Below are 18,871 nucleotides of genomic sequence, written 5' to 3'. Positions count from 1 at the left end.
ATGGCACTTTTAAATGTATTACTTTTCAGAACTCTCGCAGAAATCCATCAGATGATAAGAGTTTAAACTACTAACTATGGTTTGGTCAAGTTGTTGAATCCATTTAAATTTCTTTAAAAAAAGCTAAAGTCACCATTGGTGTTGGTTAGTTGTGTTTTAACCATTTGTTTTTACTTGAAAAAATATATATACTCACAACATATTTCTTTAAAAAGAAACGTTCAGATGTTATTATACATCAGGATGGTTTTTCAACATAATCTCGACACTTGATGTAGATAAATGCATACCAGGTATGACGACAAATCTTACGACCGACTGCGGCAACTGTTATGAACATTCTGACATAGTTCTGTTTTCTAGGTACACATGTCCTAGGTACATGGTGCAAAACAGATCTTTCACTGCTATAGACAAAAAGCTTTATTTGTGTTTTTCATGTTTCCTGTTGCTTTCCTTTGCCAAAACAAGAACATTTCATAGGAAATCAAATCAAGTTTTTTTTTCCCCCACATGAAAAATGTAAAATGAATTATTACAGGACTACAAGTACCAGAATGCATTGTGACACAAGCAGGATAACAACAACAACAATAGCAAAACAGCTGACTTTTCTAGACTTCAGAGACTGAAGAGACTGGTACCATCATCAATCTAGTCATTCAAGGGTCTACATTATATTTTCATATCACATATGAATAGTTTTCTCCTGCTTTTCTGAAAAGTAAAAAGTAAAAAATAACACAGAATAAAGTACAAAAGTTGTATTTAGGTAACTTGTTACATTGTGTTTTCTATGTCGGCTCTCATTGGAATCGTATTCTTTCCTTTTCCGTACTTGAGAATAACATTCGGTAAGAGTCACAACATAATCCCCTCGACCTTGGCTGTTTCACCGAGTCGCGAAATGAGTGTCCGTTTGTTAAGCAGAAGTGCTACAGATGTTCGAAACAAAAAGCATTTTTCGTTTGTCCGCTTTACATTTCCAGTGAGAGGGCTGGGTCCCTTAGTCCTGCTCAATGACTAGAAGGGGAGCGCTCTCAAAGCGCTTCGCCAAACACCCTGCGCTTAACGCACGCTCCAGACTCCCGACCGGCCGGCTCACTTGACCGGGCCAGGGCGGCCGCACCAGCTCCCGGGTGCAGAGCATGAAGCTGCACTGCGTGTGAAAGACAAAACCCCACATTCAGAGCGAGACAGAGAGAGAGAGAGAGAGAGAAAGAAAGAGAGAAACAGAGACAGAGAGCGAGAGCGAGAGAAGGCAAAGAAAGACCTGTAATCCACAACACACTTCATCACCACAGGATGTCCTCCTTCCACCTACCACTGCAGCTTGCGACAAAAAGATTGATTTCGGATTCAGCACCAGTGAAAAAGGCAATTTGTCTAATCTTTTTTTTTTTAACTAAACATTCTTTTTTTTTATATGAAAAAAGATTATCAAAAAAAAAAAAAATTGTCCTTCCACTTTCGCCATCCCTGTGCCATGATTCTGAAAGTCCGCACAGAGCTCTCCGGCTAAATATGACTATTGTCCAAAGTCAAAACACCCCCACCCCGCATAAAAAAGTAAAACTAAGTGGGTGTCTTTGGCAGATTTACGTTTAAAAAAATGCCTCTAGTATTCTGGATGGCTAATGTTCAAATTGAATGGGGACATTTCAGCGAGCGGGTAGGGGAAATGGGTTGTACACCTGCCCCGTGTTCAGTCGGGAGCAAACACGTAAAACGAAGGTACTGTACTCAGGAACAGAACTACACCGGAGGTGGACGCAGAGGTGCCCTAATTAAAACGTTACCACAAAAGAAACTAAAATGTAGGTGTTTGTTTAAAGAACCCTCAGTGAAGTGAGAGGGATGCAGATGGTGGGGAGGGAAGGGAAGAAAGGATCACGTCGGCGCCATGAGTCGATTCATTCTAGATGAGAGGGGAAAAACCTTTAAGCTGAAATGAGTCATATTTCTAGCTGAATCGCACAGCTATCCATCAACAAGACGAGAGCATAAATGCCGGGCACGGCCTGCTGGGAACTCCAGCTCTGTCCCTAATGCCCGCACTCCACCTTCGCCCAGAGGCACTGGCCAGCGCAGAGGTCAAGGGCCGACAGGAGCGTCAGTGTCAGCGGTCTCGCGGCAGGCTTCCAGTGAGCGTGATCGGTGAAGGCTCGCGTTGTCCAGATGGTCGCTGGGGGGTGGGAGTGACCGGGGGTAGGGGGGGGGGACAAGGGAGGGTGTCAGCGCTGCTATGAGGACACCAACAGCATCAGCAGCATGGCCAGCATGAGCGTGAGGCACGGGGCGGCCACGCAGCAGCTGCCCGTGCTGTCGTCCGTCAGGAACGGTTCTGGGGACTCGTATACAGAATCGTCTGCGCAGACAGAGAGTGACAGAGAGAGGGAGGGGGAGGAAGATGCAGGAAACAAATGTTTAGAAATAAACATTTACACTGGCAAATAGCACAAGGACCGGAGCGGCGACAGTGCGGGTAAAGAATTGTGTCGGAGAAACATGAAGACTTTCGACTCGGTGGAAATCCCCCTTGACGTGCCGACGTTCCTTTGCTTTCTTGTGTCACGATCGTGTTTAGCTTTCTTAGCTTTACCGTATTATCTCCCAGCGAGACAAAGACACTGCAGTGAAAGAGCCCAGGATGTCTCGGGGAGGCCGGCTCACCGATTCCGGCCCGAGACGATGGCGCGCGTGACGCGACATACGAACGGAGTTCACGACAGTCGTGTCAGCTACGCCGGCTCGCGCTCGGCCCTAAATTAGGCCTCCACTTCCGAAGCTTCTTCGCATTTTTCAGGCGAATTATTTCGGAGCAGACCATTTCGGCCTAGACGGTTTCCGCTTCCAAAAGACACTGAGAGCAGAGGGTTGCGGGAGCCAAGGTTTACCCCAGTCTCCTGAACCACATTTCCGGTTCAGGTCTTACTGTACGCATGAAAATAAACAATCACGCACCAAACGAAGGGGGAAAGTTACAGCAATGGTATGGACAGAACTGCAAAGAAGGCAATGAAATGATTCAAAATCGGGCCCACATTCTTTACCGTCGTCCAGCTGTAAATACGAATGCAGAAAATTCCCAGTTTAAATCCAAAACAGGACAGCAAAGGAATGGGAAGAAATAACAATAGTCCACACACGCGTGGGATCTCGTAAAAATTCTAACTCTGTCATAACTACGCAGAGATTGTAATAAAATTTAATCTCTGAACATGCTCGAGTCTCTCACACAGTGGTTGAACCTGCCTGTAAATTTGAGAAAACATCATCTCCAAGGTTTCAGTCACACTGGAATAACCTTTAAGTAAACAATATCTGTGGCATTCACAACTGTCATAATAAAAGTAAAAATAAATAAATTAATAAAAAATCTTAATTTCATAACTGCTAAAGCGGCCATGATTACTGTGGGCGTCATTGTTTTCTTTTTTAATTCACATGTGAAAAAGCCTTGTATGAGTTTCATACTTTCCTTCAGAACTCAAGTTTTTATATTTTTTAATTTTTTTTTATTTTCATATTTATAGAGCGCTCTTCTCACGCAGTAACCCTAGACTCTTAAATTGCAATTGAACACTTGCACATTCTAATAAATGACACAATCAATCTATTAGCTGATGTTCAGATTTAATTTTAGTGGCGCTTGGGTCAGGTCAGGATCATATGAAGCAAGCACTATCAAAATATAAATCATAATTACCGTTAACCATAATTCACAGAAAATTACAGCAGTGAAGCAGCTGCAGTATGGCGTGATATGCACCATAAAATAATATGAATAAGCAATTGAGAGGTTTTCTGTTTTAAATATATGCCAAGAGATATTTATTTCTACTTGGTAACAATAAGGGCACCATAAACAAGCAAGAGCACCACCACGCTCCTTCTCCTCTGGACACTTGCTTAAGGGGTCATAAGGGGTCCAAAATCAAGTCTGTTTCCTCTCAAGCTCAATCTCGCTCAGACACATTTCTTTCCTAATCTTGTGACTGCTACATAAATTTGACAACACCTCTGTGATTGACTATGCATTTGCCGTCTGAACCTCACTTCTCCAGGCAGCTACTTGACTAATGTGTACCAGCAGAGCGGGGGTATCAATCTTACAGGCTGATCTCTAATAATCCCGTTTCTATCTAAAGCTCTTTGTCTGATGAGAAATGTGCTTTTGTTTACGTTGTACATAGCGAACTAATTAATGCCCAATGTAAATATAAATTTCAGCTTATAGCGCACACAACCTTTTTCAGCTGCACTTTCGAGCTGATATCTTTCATATTCATTCATAATTATATCGCGACAATGGACCATATAACCTGCCAGTTGACAATCAATGTAAATACAGAAGTAGCTGAAAAAGCCTTCGGTATATTTGTCCGATGATGACATTATTACAAATATTGACGCAGTAATCTGTACAGCTCAAATTCACCCGTTCTCAGCTGACTAAAAATTGTAGGCTTTCTCAACACAAACGAATGCCATGAGGATCATTCCGTCTCACGCGTTTTATGTCCTGTTTTCCCTCCATTTGCAGTGAATCATCACCGCATTCGGTAAAACATCCAACTACACAAATATCTGGAGCACCGAAGAACTAGATAATGAACAAATAAATAAAGCCGCACTTAAATTCTGCCCTAAGGTCATGGCTGTAACGCACCAAAAATGCTATTTTCACATTCTCTGCACAACCAGTTTGGCTTCTGTGGGTGTAAACATCTCTTACTGTGGTCGCGTTGAGAAAACACAGACGCAACGCGGGGCGAAAAGCAGACATTCTCACATTCAGGCTTTACCAGAAGGGGCATCAAAACCAAACACCTAAAACTGTACAAACAGGGCTGGGGTTAAACACTCATTGAACTCTTTACTTCATTCACAAAATGATAGTCCTGGTACTGGTGGGTTCTCCCCTTGAAAGAGACGCTTTGGCTCTACCCCCAAGGAGCTCAGAATATTGTTGTGGACTTTGATTTGTTTGCAGGTCAAAGTTCAGGTTTTATCTTGTCCTTGACAGATGAATGTGCTGCCCGTGAGCATGCCCTGGGGACGGCCAGGTGGACTTCTGGTGCTCCTGCCTGAGATCCGTGCTCCTCGGTAATCAGTCAATCTACCGAGACCTTTGTGCAGCAGCCTCTGATGTTCTACTCCTGCACCGAGTACTGTTTTTGTGAGTAAAAACTGGCAATGGTCATGTCAAGACATGACACGAACACACCGCGAGCCTGACGCATCCCCGAAATCCTGGGTTTGGAAGAGCTCAGCGCCAGATGCTGAGTAAATACTGCCGAAGCAAAGCAAGATCATCTCTGCCACAAGTGCAACATGAAAATGAAAGAGCGACACAAGAGTGAAACTCTGACTTACTTGTTGGTTTGACATACACTTTCAGCTTCAAGCAGGGCTTCCCAACCAGGTTCGGGTGCGGAGATGCTGGGAAGAGAGAAGGACACAGAGAGGTACAACCATTATCAATGCCTGTATGCAGCAATAATGTGATTTAAACTAAATTTTGTGACCAACAGGGAGATTGTTCTTCAACGCTCCTAGTGCAGCCTTCCACGTCTGAAAATACTCATATTTTTAATCTCAGAGGCTGTTGCTCTGTAACGGGGGCAGGTCGTCTCATGGTTGAGTAACTGAACTTGTGACCCAAAGGTCGCTGAGATGCTGCTGTATGCTGAGCAGCCCAAAGCTCCCAAACAGAGAAATGAAACATGCAAGCACGGCTGAGACAGGCATCGACCATCCTGGCGCGTCCACGGACTGGCCCGTTCCTCAACAACCCAACCAGAACTGGAACGCATACCCGACCGGGTGCTCTGCAGAAATGCGTGTGCCGCTAATCGCCTTGCAGCCTGTACTGTGAGTTGAGTGCAAAGAACAAAACTGCACTACTCTTTGGTCCAAGTCACCAAGCACACTCACACACCATATGGCAGCCCAAGGAAAGCAAATTCCACCCATTTCCGGAATGAAAACGACACAAGAGCGACGAATGGGAAGCGCGGAAAGATCGCTCCATTAATAGTGGCAGCGCCTTGGAAAGCCAAACGGCATTCTGGGCTTAAAAATTGCTTATTTATCACACGTAGGGTGAAAGCTGTGTAATTGTGGAACTTTTTTTTTTTATTTTAGAACCATCAAGTCATGGTCTTATTTCCTTAGAGGTAAAAACGGTTTGTAGAATTATGTCTCACAACAGCAATATGTTTGAAACAAGTGCTCCTTTTGTGAGCGAGAAACATCGTCAGCTATCTTATACATAAAGCCTGTTGAAAATATAGACCTTGGAAAGACCTTTGTCTCATGTCCACAAACAAACAAGCACATGGCACACCTTCCCCCCCATAGCTGCTTGTAAACATTTTTTAAAACAATTATACGTAGCTGATTTGTGCATGACCAGCCCTCAGATTACCAGATATTAAAATGACCGGACAGCCCATTACATCACAGTTTTTATTTTTATGTTATATTTCATAAGAATCAAAAAACAGTAAACAGTACCTGGTTAATCTGCAAAATTAAACTCAAACTGTTAAAAATCACATCCAAATTTAAAGTGGTCTTCAACCACACAACTCTCAATAACATAACTTTTTTTTTTTTTTTTTTTTTTTTTTTTAGAAATTTAGAATTAGATAGAATTATCTTATTGCTACGCCTCTTGCCTCCCATTAATAAGATCGTAATGTTTCTCTCTAGTTTTAGGATAGAGGGTGAACTGAAACACAATTTGTTAAAAAACACAAGTTACGGTGAATTGCAAGAATAAAAAAAATACAGAGTCCAAAAAATATTTAAAGCCTGTTAAAAATTTGTTAAAACGTTATGTTTATGTATAGGAAGATTCATATGGTGTCAAAGTTATTTAAAAAACCGTGTATGAGACATTGGAATGACTGATCAATCATCACTATGCCCCCCTTTAAGTCTGGATAGACTGCATTTTGCATTGCTGCAGAGCTTTGAAAGAGTTTTTTTTTAATTTTATACAGTAAATGCAGTAAGAAACAATGTTATGTGCACAACAAATGTTTGAACTACATGCGCTGATGTTTTCGTCCCGGAGATGTCTCAGGATATAAGGACATAGGGGATCTCGTGATTCCACCGCTTAAAAATATTGACAGGAAGCGATGAAACTCAGGTGGGACAGCTGGTAACGTAGTGGTTGCAGCTACTGCCTTTGGACCCAAAGGTCGCAGATTCGAGCCTCACCTCCAGCTCTAGTACCCTTGAGCAAGGTACTTACCCCAAATTGCTCCAGTAAAATTACCCAGCTGTATAAATGGGTACATAATTATAACCCCAAGACTGCAAGCTGCTTTGGAGAAAAGCGTCGGCTAAATGAATAAACGTGATGGCTGATTGACCCATCTATACGGCTTGACAAAACCATTTTTAAGGAATCGAAAGCGTGATGATTTCATGATAATTCTTAAGCTTCCAAGCCAACTTTTTCTTCACGCCGTCTTCCGAAGAGCCTCCGTCGTGAGCCTCCGACACCCCACGTAAGCACGGAGAAGAATCGCCAGGTCACCAACACTGCCAATCAATCTCCTACTGTAAGACTGCAAGCCAGGAGCTCGGGTCACACAGGGGTGATGCCAGGCTTCTTTTGTCCCCCGAGGCCCACGCTAAGCCAGCTAAGCCCCGTCTAACCTCCCCACCCCCTTCAAAAACCCGTCCTTCTCTGGTATCCCCCTTGCCCCAACACCCTGGGGGCTGTGACAGCAACAGTATTGGCAGAGGCCAAACACTCCTGAGAAGGGAGAGAAAAAAAGAGGGTTGAATAGCAGGGCAAAATGCTTCCCAGCCCTGACCGCAGCCTAGGACAAAGGGCCCAACAATGCAGGGCTGGCCTGGGAGCTGCGGGGTGGAGTGCATTAAAAACAGCTCGCCACGGGAAAGAGTCCTCCAGCGCTCGGCACAACCTTTCAACTCTCCTTTTCTTTTCGCTGCCTTTTCTCTGTCTCCCTCTTCGCCTCCTTCCCGGAGCGACAACAGACCCTTCTGTAGAATAAGTTTGCGAGGCACCCCGCTGGTCAAGGGAACATAAATTCTTTTTCTTTTAATTTGCGATCTAAACACTGCTCCGCTTCAGAAGATAATCGGTGGCGAAAAACACCCTTGTGCGTGAAACGTGACTGGCGTGCGCGTATATCGGAGCGGCGAAGCGGAACTTCCTGGCCGCCTCCGAGATGCTTACACCCAAGGGAGCAGCATCCCAAGGTATTTTGTAGGGTGGTGTCAAAGGTGCCACAGCCTTCTCCAAAAGACGGTCTTGCACCGCTGCTCGCAACCGAGACCTTCGGCGCTCTGTCCCTCAGCGTTTGTCGCCTTCGGAAAAGGTCTGAAGCGCAACTTAAACAACTTAAAAATTTCACAGAGCTGCATTAACTTGCGTTGTATAAACGCATTATGACGACAATGTTATTTCAGACCAGAGACGTGTAGGCAGAAACAAGTGGCGTGTGGGCAGCTTGAGCTTTGACGCTCCCGCATCTCTCAGGACTGACCATTGCTTACATGTAGTGACGCAGTAGGTTTCTAGGGGGCGCTGCAGCAAAGGTCAGCCGACACAGCCCGGCTCACGCGGACTAGGTCTCGCACCTCGTTCTGCCGCTGCAGAAACCGTGATCAGAAACGGCAAAAGAAATATTGCAATTTGGGCTCGAACTATAGCAGCGGGACATGGTGTACTTCGGGAAGAGCAGCTGCGTCACTTGAGCGCCTGCTACTCTCTTCTTTGAGACCGGAGAAACGAGCCTTTCTGGTAGAAGTTGCCAGGTATGATGTGCTCTGTGATAAATCCTTGATTTTCCCATTAACAGATGGCAGGAAGAACCTGAAGTTGAAAACAAATATGACTGTGATTGCGCCGCTTTTGCTTCACAGATTAATCACTCGATTCCCTCCTTTCTTCAGATCGCATTTTTCAACGTATCTCGCATCGTGTCTGTCGTTTTCGGCTGAGGCACCCAAGGCCCGGTCGCTCCGTGGGTGTCGCTTCTGTTCTTACGCCATCAACGAACGACGGCTTCCTAGCAACGAAAGGAAGAGAGAGGAGCACGAGAAAACATATATGGAATTGCACCATTCTGGTTAATGAGCTGTATTAATTTAAGATGAAAAGCCTGATTCGTTTTTTTTTTTTGGGAACTTTTTTTTTTTTCCTCTCAATTTCACTAAAGTTTTTTGAAAACAGCAAAAAAAAGGAGGGAGAAAAAGGAAAACAAAAAGAGCCGAAATTGCCTCATTAATGCAGCCGGCACACTGCCCCGAGCCCTTTCTCTGCTCCAGCCCAGCGGGAGTCCTTTTCATCAGGCCAAAGGACACCTTTCACAGGGCCATTAGCAAAACAGGGACAGATGCACCCCGGCAAATTCGGCCCTGTCATGCGCACGGAAACAGCAAAAGAGGTGGGCGGCTGGGGGGGGGGGGGTTGGCGGGGGTTGGCGGGGGTTGGGGGGCGGGGGGGTGGACATTGGCAATTCCACAAACTCAGACTGCGAATCCCGCACACCGCTGACCTTGAGACGGTAGGTGTCGAGCATCTAGGAGGAAAAGTGTCAGGGCTGTCTGGAGAAAAACACCCTGCGCAGAACTCGCTGAGCTTAATGGATTTTAGTTGTTAAAATACCAAAAAAATATTAATAATGGATGCAAAGCCAGGGGAGACGCTATTGCCTCCATCAGGTTTTTCTCTGCTAAATATGATTTAGCCAATCAGCATAATTTGGTGTGTTCCGCATGAAGGCCCTGGTAACTGGTTTTGCACCGATCTCATCCTGTGAGTCTAAGCACCCAGCTAATGACATGCTTGCCATTTGACAAATTGACATTTTCATCTAGGGGAAACAAAATGGGATGGACTGTCCCACAGACAAAAGGACGACAGGTCACTCTGACAGAGCGCACGCGCGCACACGCACACGCTGGCCACCGAGGAGCCCGAGATAAGCATTTTGGCCCTGCTGTCCTCTCATCTCTCCTTGAGATTTGTGATTAGTTACATCCCAGCCCGCTCTGACTTCTTACACTTGACATATTGAAGCAGCATGCGGGAGACTGCAAATAATGTGCGCTCTTTGATTCAGTTATCTTGGCTCTACTTTCTGGGGACCGGGTGGGGAGTGTGTGGTGGGGTGCTGCCACCACTCGGTCCCTTATTATGGACGGGCTACCAGCAGGAGATGGGTGGCGTCCTTCCCACAAGGTTGCACTCATCTCTGTGCAAAGAGCCAGCAGCTTAACTGAGTGTTTTTCAACAGCGGGAAGACGGGGTGTCCGGAAAGACCAAGACCGTTTAATACGAAGAAGGACACGACCAAAGTGCCCGAACACCGGGTGCGGACGTTAGAAGTGCCGGTGCAATTACGGATCACAACGTGGGGATATTTATTCTGTTATTTGTTAAACATTATTGTGCCATCTGCACGGTATGACAAAGCGGAAGAGATTTCTGAAAGATGTACAGATTGCTATATAGTTCTGTGCGAATGCATCCAGCTTTTCAACTCCGACAACGTCCCAAATGCCAAATCAAACCACAGCAAAGCCTATTAATTAAAGCCCAACTGCTATTGCGACTTTCTCACTCTACACAAATGGCAATCAAATACCCTCGACACCCGAACAGCCGCCGGAGAAAAAAGCCCCACGTCGCAAAACGACAATGACGTGACATTCCTTTCGATATATTTGCTGGGTGTCTTGGTCATACGAAGCACTCTAAACCCTGCATGTAGTGTGATCTACTGTTAGATTACTTCACGGCAACATGCGTGCGTGAAAGCACAACGCAAGGCTGCCAGCGCGTACACCGTACGCACGCGCGCGTCTCGTGGATCGCGTGCAGCAGAAGGCGGCGGGCTTACAGATGTAGTAGTACTCGTGCCCTGGGCGAAACTCGAACCCGAGCGAGAAGGGGGTGAAGAGCTGGAACTTCTCGGAGAACTTGAGGGGTCCGTTGGGGCTCTGGGGCCGGTTGCACTCCCAGCGCTTGAAGCCCTTCATGCGGTGGTCGCAGGTAGTGTAGCCATCGTAGTTGACCATGAAAAGGATGTAGCGCTCCATGCGCTCCTGGGGCAGCGGGTCCTCGTAGTGCGGGCAGTAGATGTCAAGGTAGTCGTTGATGCTCACCTCCACGGTGTACTCCCCATGCAGGAACCTGCAGAGGGGCCACATGAAAAATCCAGGGAGACTCTTACACAAGGCACCAGAGGGTACAGGGTACATACAGGAGGAGCTGAGCAAGTGGCGATTTTCAAAGAGCTGGAATTGGGACAGGGTGCATATTTTGGCAGCTAGTTTGCTGACTAATCCGTGGGTTTTCACAGGGCCTCTGAGAATCCTCCACAATAAGCCTCCACCACACACTGTCTGCTTCGAAGTCAGTCTCTCGGAGTGAATGTTTCGGCGATGACAACAGAGCGATTATCCCGCCCTGGCTATGGTAAACGTCCACAGCGGAACACGCTGTGACTGCGGAGACAGCGCAAAGCTCAGAGGAAGCCGGCATGCTGAAGTGGAACAAGACTGATTGACAGGGGTTCACAGAGTGAGAGCGGCTTCATTAAGCGGCTGTGCGGTGCCTGGCTCTAACCCGGCGCTGGTGAAATGAGTCTGTTGGTCGGGGCAATTTACACTCAAATTGAGCACCTGCATAGTGGCACAGGTCTGTCCGCTCCGAAGTCTTGAGACGCGCATCAGATTTAGCGGTGCCACTGCAGCAACCATTAACAAATAACTCTGGCCAGATGAACACTGCTTGGATTCATGGTGGTGAGATCATTGTGTTTATATTCCTTGCTTATTGCCGAAATGTTCTCTTGATCTTAGCGCGCTGCGTGTATTTTATTTTTACACCATCTCCCACACGGGCCGTGAAAGTGACAAGTCGCGTTCCTTCCAGTAGTACTTCTTAATCTTTTCCACCTTGCACATCGTATAAGAACTAAATGTGACGGCTCCAAACAGGAGACCTAAGGAGAGTCTGTTACCTGCTTGCCAAAACATTACGCTCCCTTGTTGATGTAACTGGACTGTTGCCACGGAGAAACCGGTAAGTAAACACAATGCAATCTGCGCTAAAGAAACGAGAGATCTTCACGAGTTACACGTTTCATACGTGACCTAGACCAAGCAGTTAAATAAAATGTACTAAACCTGAAGAAACCCGAAGAAATAAGGAAAAAACATCCAACCCAGTAAAGGCCCTGCAACACTCTACCTGAACCTGAGGGATTAAGCAAAACACACATCTAATCTAACATGAACACACATGATTAATTAAAAAAAATTCAAACAAGACCGGGCCACTCTTGGACCAGGAACAGACCACACACACGTTTTTAATTCAGAAGAACAAGAAAAGTAAGGTTTTCCAGTATTTTGCGTATATCAGATGTTGACTGCACTCAGACCATTAAGGGAAGATGAAACCTGCACCAGACAAGCTGCTCAGGTCCCTGGTCAGATTTTGACATTTCGGCATCAGGCGGACCTATAGAGACCACCAGCAGACACCTGGAGATGATTTATTATCCTTTAACAACATTTCAAGTGCACGTTCTCAAAGTGGGAGACATACCAACCACGTGTGCGTGAGGCTCTGTGACTTTCTGGCCAGTCTGGGCGGTGGAAGGGCGAGCACTGGGCCATGGGTAAAGGGCATGGCCCAGGGGCTACAAGCAGGCACAGCTTCAGATGACAGCCAACCCCCGGTGTGGGATTACGACCGGAGGGGCTGCAAAGAACCTGCCTCCTGCGGCTGTACAAGGACCCTCAGCCTCAGCAAGCCCCTCCCTATCGCCTTATCGTTGGCACCCAGAGATCAGTCATCCTTGAACTCGTCTTGCTTCTTTTCAATATTCACACAATCTTTTCCCTCCACTGTCCCAATCTTTCGAGCCCATGGGGTCTCTGAATATCACTAACCTCTCCTTCATCCATCCCCAAGTCCTGAATATAACCAATACAGACCACCAGAGGCATAATTTAAACAAAGTCAAGCTGGCCAGATGTTAGCGTGCAGGATGACGCGCTTTTAGAAAGGAACATTTCTATGCGTCGGTAACCTGATTTGGGATCAAGCGTGCAAAGACTCGGGTGTTCTCCCAGTTTTTACCCTTTCTCTAAAATTTGCATGTGGTTATAATTCGACTGCTGAGCCTCCCCGTACAGAGAACATTAGAAAATGTGATGAAGACAAGGTCTATATTTAATAAAAACCTACATCCAGCTGGTTAAATCTGTTTTGTAAATTGAATACCCTTTGGATAAATTATACATCAGGAATAAATTTTACATTACATTTGAATAAATCAATAAAATTGACTCCGTTCACTCACTCTACATCCTTTCTGCTTGTGACCATGACAGTCCAAGTTCGACTGCTTCCCCTACATCCCAAAGTTTGACTGTTCCTGTTCTCATCTATAGCGTGATGTGGAAAACTTACACGAGACATTCTGTTCTCTTGAGGGAGCGGTATAAAGCAAGAAACGCAGCGCATCAAAAAACGAAAGAAAAAAAATCAATAAGCAAACATCGATGCGGGACCGACAATCTCCAATGAAGATATCTTGATCAAAAGAGGCCTTTATGTGTCTGGTTCCAAACAAATTTCGAGTATCTATTATCACAGGGGGGTGCGGTGGCGCAGTGGGTTGGACCGCAGTCCTGCTCTCCAGTGGGTCTGGGGTTCGAGTCCCGCTTGGGGTGCCTTGCGACGGACTGGCGTCCCGTCCTGGGTGTGTCCCCTCCCCCTCCGGCCTTACGCCCTGTGTTGCCGGGTAGGCTCCGGTTCCCCGTGACCCTGTATGGGACGAGCGGTTCTGAAAATGTGTGTGTGTGTGTGTGTATTATCACAGGCCAGAGCACAACCTTAATGAATCAGACTTTTTCTTCCCATTGTGAGCAGATATAAATGGGTCACGTACAAATGGAGTTTCAAATGTGCCTGGGCTTCCCAGCGGTTTGAAGACCACTGATTTACTGTGATGTCAGAACAGGCTGAGCTTGCAATGTGGTTTTCTCTTTATTACCTAATGGGGGGGAAATGTTTGTCCGTGACACACTCTCCTTCTGAAGGCAGTGTGGGAAGCATCTGCAAAGCAAGATGTCAAAACCAAACAAGCAAATCTGATGGGGTGGAATCGGTGATTTATAACAGCGCTCGGCAGAAAGGCCCGACTGTCTGCCACTAGAAATCACAGAGCGAATCCCCGAGCTTAACGATCCACCGTGACTCAGGGCCCGCAAACCTCTTTACAAACAACACACAATCAGCCCCTTCAAATCTGTCAGGCACCTGGCTGGTGGGATAGCAGAAAGGGGAACCGCGTGACACAACATATGCTTTTTCTCCCTCTTTTCCCAGAAATCCCAGTACGTGCATGTGTATCCAGTTGACTTAGCCCGCCCAGGAAAGCCCTGAGCTCTTCCCACCACCTACCCCACCCTCAGACACACGACTCCAGCAGCATGCTGGTCAATGATTGCAGGGGCACAGGCCACGACTCGAAGAGCTCCCTGTGACAAAGAGCGCGCCGCGCACCCACGCGCGCGCCCGCTCGCGTCTCCATGCGGTCGCAAATTAATGCGCTCGGCGCTGTGCGTTTGTGGAAAAAAAAATTTCAGTATAAATCAAATAGCTGATGAGTTTGTTTACATCTCGGGGCTCTTGGCAAACGCTGGACTATGTCAGGCATCTGCGCCTCAGCGCGCAAAATGTGACATTTTTAACCCCTTTTTTGAAAGCTAACTCGGAGCCAAAACAAACAGGGAAATTTATTCTGCAATTAACCGGCGACCCTCGCGAGTTCACCTAATGCAAACAAATCAAGTTAATAACTTGAAACAACTCTTTCAAACAATTCAAACCCATCTGTCAGCAGCACATATTCAGAGAATCCATATACGAATTGGGGAAAAAGAAAAAAAAAGAAAGTTTACGACCCGCTCGCGATCGCTTAAGAATCCGTTCTTTCCTGAAAGGAAGGGCCTACGTCGCTCTTCGCTACGCAGACGATCTTGCCGGGATGCGGGAACATCTCTCGTGCGGCGCAAGTGCGTGTCTGCGTCTACGAGCGAAGGAACGGGAGGAAAGAGAACAGGGCCGTGTATGGGAACAGCGTGTGAGAATAACCCATTGTGCACCGGGCAGTCTGGAAGCCATTTCCATGGGTTAGTTGTGCAGCCTCATCTGGAGCCCACCTCAGCCCATGTGGAACATGTTTATTGTTCTTTGTGTCAAACAGATGCTGAGACCCTCAGTCCCCTGCTTTAGCCCCAACCCCCCGCACCTCCAAAACTCCCTGTGTTATTTCAGCTCCATGTGAGAAATTTTCTTATCGGGCCGTTTACGCAGACTTGACCCCCCGCTTGATATTTGGCCAATGCAAGAAAGGACGACTCACACTAAAGCAAACCAGACAAACAAAGAGGAGAATGCGTGGATGACACCGGGTAGGCATGGAGAGATGAGAGCACTGCATTTCCCTCACTGCATTCTCCTGCTCATCTCCACTCCAAGGCCAAGATGCATGGCATGAGTAACCAACGCAACTAAATTTTTCAAAGTTCTCCGTTATGTCGATTTTTTGTGTTATGACTGATTAATGGTTACCGATTACAAAAACACAACTGGTACTTCTAGAGCGTCAGTTTTAGTTTGGTACTTAACAGCCGCTGGAATATTCCAGAAGGTGCGAGAACATTCTAGAAAGTAACAAAACATTCTAGAAAGCATCCGGTCCCAAAACGTACTGGAATATTTGGTGCTTGAAACCCGGTGTCAAAATTCGCCGAAATTTGCTCATTTCAAGAATGTGGAATATTTTTCCAATAACAAACATATAGTATAAACTAATGCTGAAAATATGATTAATCTGATAAAACTGAATGGAAAATTAAAAAAAAAAAATCAATAGAATAAAATTTTTGTTACATTATGTCATTTACTAAACTGGAACCCATCCATCATTAAGCCTAGATTACTAAGAGTTTGGATTCACTCAAATGAGGCTCGAAAACATATGAATGAAAGAAAAAGAAGAAAAACAGAAACAGAAATACAGTCGGCCCCCGGCATTCGCGAGGGGCTGGGGCGCAGCCCCCTCGCGAATCCGAAAATACGCAAAGAATTTTTTGACCCCCTAGGGTCTAGGATCTTCACCTTTTTCTGCCTCTTGGCATCCCTTCCTGAAGCTTTAGGAGCACTATGCTTTGGACCAGTGGCTACAGTTCGAAGTTTCTTGCACAAAGTTCACTGCAAATTGCTGCGAGAAACGCGAGATGAAACGGCCACTTCGATCACTGCAAAACAAAATACATGACTGATGCTGAGACAAAGAAGATACAGAGCATCCACCAACAGATCGTGCAGATCTTAAGATTCTTTACCGTACTTGAGTTTTAAAAAAATCTTTTGAATACATAATGAATGTGTGTATAATCAATTAAATAACATAACACCGTATAATACCCTATGCTTTTATGATTTACTGAACATTTTAAGCTTTTTTTTTTTTTTTTACATTTTGCTATGTGCGGGTTGTCTCCAGATTTTCAAATTAGGCAGCAAAGCTCAAAAAATATGTTTTCATAAGAAATTTTTGTACCGTATAGTGTCGTATACATAAAAATAGAATAATAATGCACATATTATAAGCTTTTATAAATTGCTGAACATTTCTTTACATTTCCTAACTGCAAGCATCTTCTGTGAGGTTGCAAAAGTGCAAAAAAAAAAAAAAAATATCCCATCTAATTATTGAAGACCAACTTGCGAATAATGAAATTCGCGAATATGAAACTTGCGAATTTTGAGGGCCGACTGTACTAACCGGGGAAACGCACCTGAAGACAATTAATGGTTAGGAACAAATGCAGAAAGCAAAAATTACAGGAGGCAACAAAATCCAGGCAGGCTGTCCTATCGCCAGCACCAAATTGCCGTTTGCGGACAAAAACAGGGCCAATTATGCGAGCATTAAAAGTACCAAACGGTCTTCGAAGCCAAAAATACCACTTTGAAAGGTGTGACGTACACATCGAAAGCGAGACAAAAGTATGCCGATAGTGACACCTGGCTTTTCGTTTTCGCAGGCCATCTTGACAAACCTCCAGCGAGTACCATAATGACGGCTAATCACGGTACACGCAACAAGCATTTGTCGCTGCATTAGCTTTTGACGGAGGACTTGTTTGCAGTACCTGCAAGCATCTGTTGAGAAACCATGGAGACACTTGCCATCCTCTTCTAAAAAAAGGAGGAGGAATAATTAGAGCACTTCCAACAGAACAAAACATTTATTTTCCTAGCAACGAAGGAAACAACAAGAACAGCAACAGACAGGGTAAAAAAAGTAGAACCAGAACTGTGAGAGCTCTCTTTTTTTTTTTTTTTTTTTTTACATTTGAGAGACAGGAGTGATCCATGGGAGGAGCGAGAGACGATGACTAACTGGGGATGCTTGAGCACACACCTTCAGAGGTGGCGGACACATGCACCGCACCATCCGCAGCCGCTACCCCAGAGTCGGGTGATTTACCACTAAGCAGCAATTAAATGGCAACTGTAGTCCCTGCCTTCAAGAATACAATTTTGTTCCTTTCACACATAGTATTTGCTCAATACCCTCCACACCGGTGAATAATTGAACGGGAAGGTAAGACGACACACAAACACAGGGGCACTTCTTATGGATGTGGTACAAATGAAAGCCGATGGGTATTGGCACAGCGGTGATAAATTACACTCGGACTTATTCAGCAATGCCACGCTGTCTGCTGGGTCTGTTTTGCGTCCTGACAGGGCGCGGTGGTGCAGCTTTTTCTCTGACCGATCGACTCCGTGCAGAACGCAGAAGTACGTGAAAGACACCAAACCCAAGATACATTTACTATTTTACAATGAACACGAAATGATCGAAAAGAGCAGCTCTGTACCTGTGAAACACTGAAAGGATCAGTGTACTGTTATTTCCAGATAAGGTTTGTTGGGACTTCCCGTTATGCCTGCAATGGAGAAAAAGGCTCTCCAGCACTCCATCGCCCTCAAGGCCGAGAGTTACCCGCCCCCCGCCACCCGTCATCTTTTCTGTGCAACTTGAACGCAGGGGCCAGCTCTGATGTTTTTACCACATTGCTCCTAATCTGATTTATCCTCCGTCATCCTGCTTCTGGATTATTGATGAATTAACCCCAAAGGTTTTAGGGAGTCTGCTACTCCAGTTTGTCCAATGCACAGTCAGTAACGTGAACAATATGCATGCCCCAGGAAAAAGAAAAAAAAAAAAAAAAAAAAACAAAGAAAAAAGGCTTTTGCACTTTTTGATCAAGTGTTTGACAGTTAGAATTTATTTCTGCATAAATTCTATTCCTGTAAATTAAAGCCACTTGTGCCACATACCTATAACTCTATGCTATGAATCCTAGTCTCCAGTTTCTTAGCTTGAAGCCACATGATTTGTATAACATGTAATCAAAACATAATTGAAATTATTTACATACGTGTATTTATTCATTTACCAGACACGTTTCTCCAAAGAGTCACACAGCTCCGAGAACGACTGTTTTCTTGTAAGATACGTTAAGCTTATTTTCACACTGAAGCCCATACAGTGAAATTAAAATGGTAGACTCTTGCAATTCAACAACCATTTTTATATGAAGATAAGAACAGTGACGCTACCTATGTCTCAGTGAACGCAAAAAAAAAAAAAAAGCCGGTTTCCGTTGCTGAACAAGTGAAATAGAAGCAGGGAGAGTTGAGCAAAAGTTTAGCTGAATTGAGTCAAAGGTAAACAAGATGCTGAGCACGTCTACTGTGCCACAAGCATTT

The 18,871-nt window shown here is 45.3% G+C and overlaps 1 protein-coding gene across 1 annotated transcript in view; it reads right to left on the bottom strand.

Moving 5' to 3' along the window:
• Positions 1-1,421: 1,421 nt before the first annotated feature.
• Positions 1,422-18,871, bottom strand: part of efna2b (ephrin-A2b) — a 104,805-nt gene continuing 87,355 nt past the window's right edge. Inside the window, exons 2-4 of the mRNA XM_018745862.2 lie at positions 10,899-11,191; positions 5,380-5,445; positions 1,422-2,368 (exon numbers count right to left, since the gene is read on the bottom strand). Coding sequence (XP_018601378.2) covers positions 2,244-2,368; positions 5,380-5,445; positions 10,899-11,191 — 484 coding nt within the window. The 3' untranslated portion in view covers positions 1,422-2,243. The remainder of the gene's footprint in view (positions 2,369-5,379; positions 5,446-10,898; positions 11,192-18,871) is intronic.

The sequence above is a fragment of the Scleropages formosus genome, chromosome 9 (genome assembly GCF_900964775.1).
Source record: "Scleropages formosus chromosome 9, fSclFor1.1, whole genome shotgun sequence".
Lineage (NCBI taxonomy): Eukaryota > Metazoa > Chordata > Actinopteri > Osteoglossiformes > Osteoglossidae > Scleropages > Scleropages formosus.
This window is presented reverse-complemented; position numbering and strand designations above follow the sequence as displayed.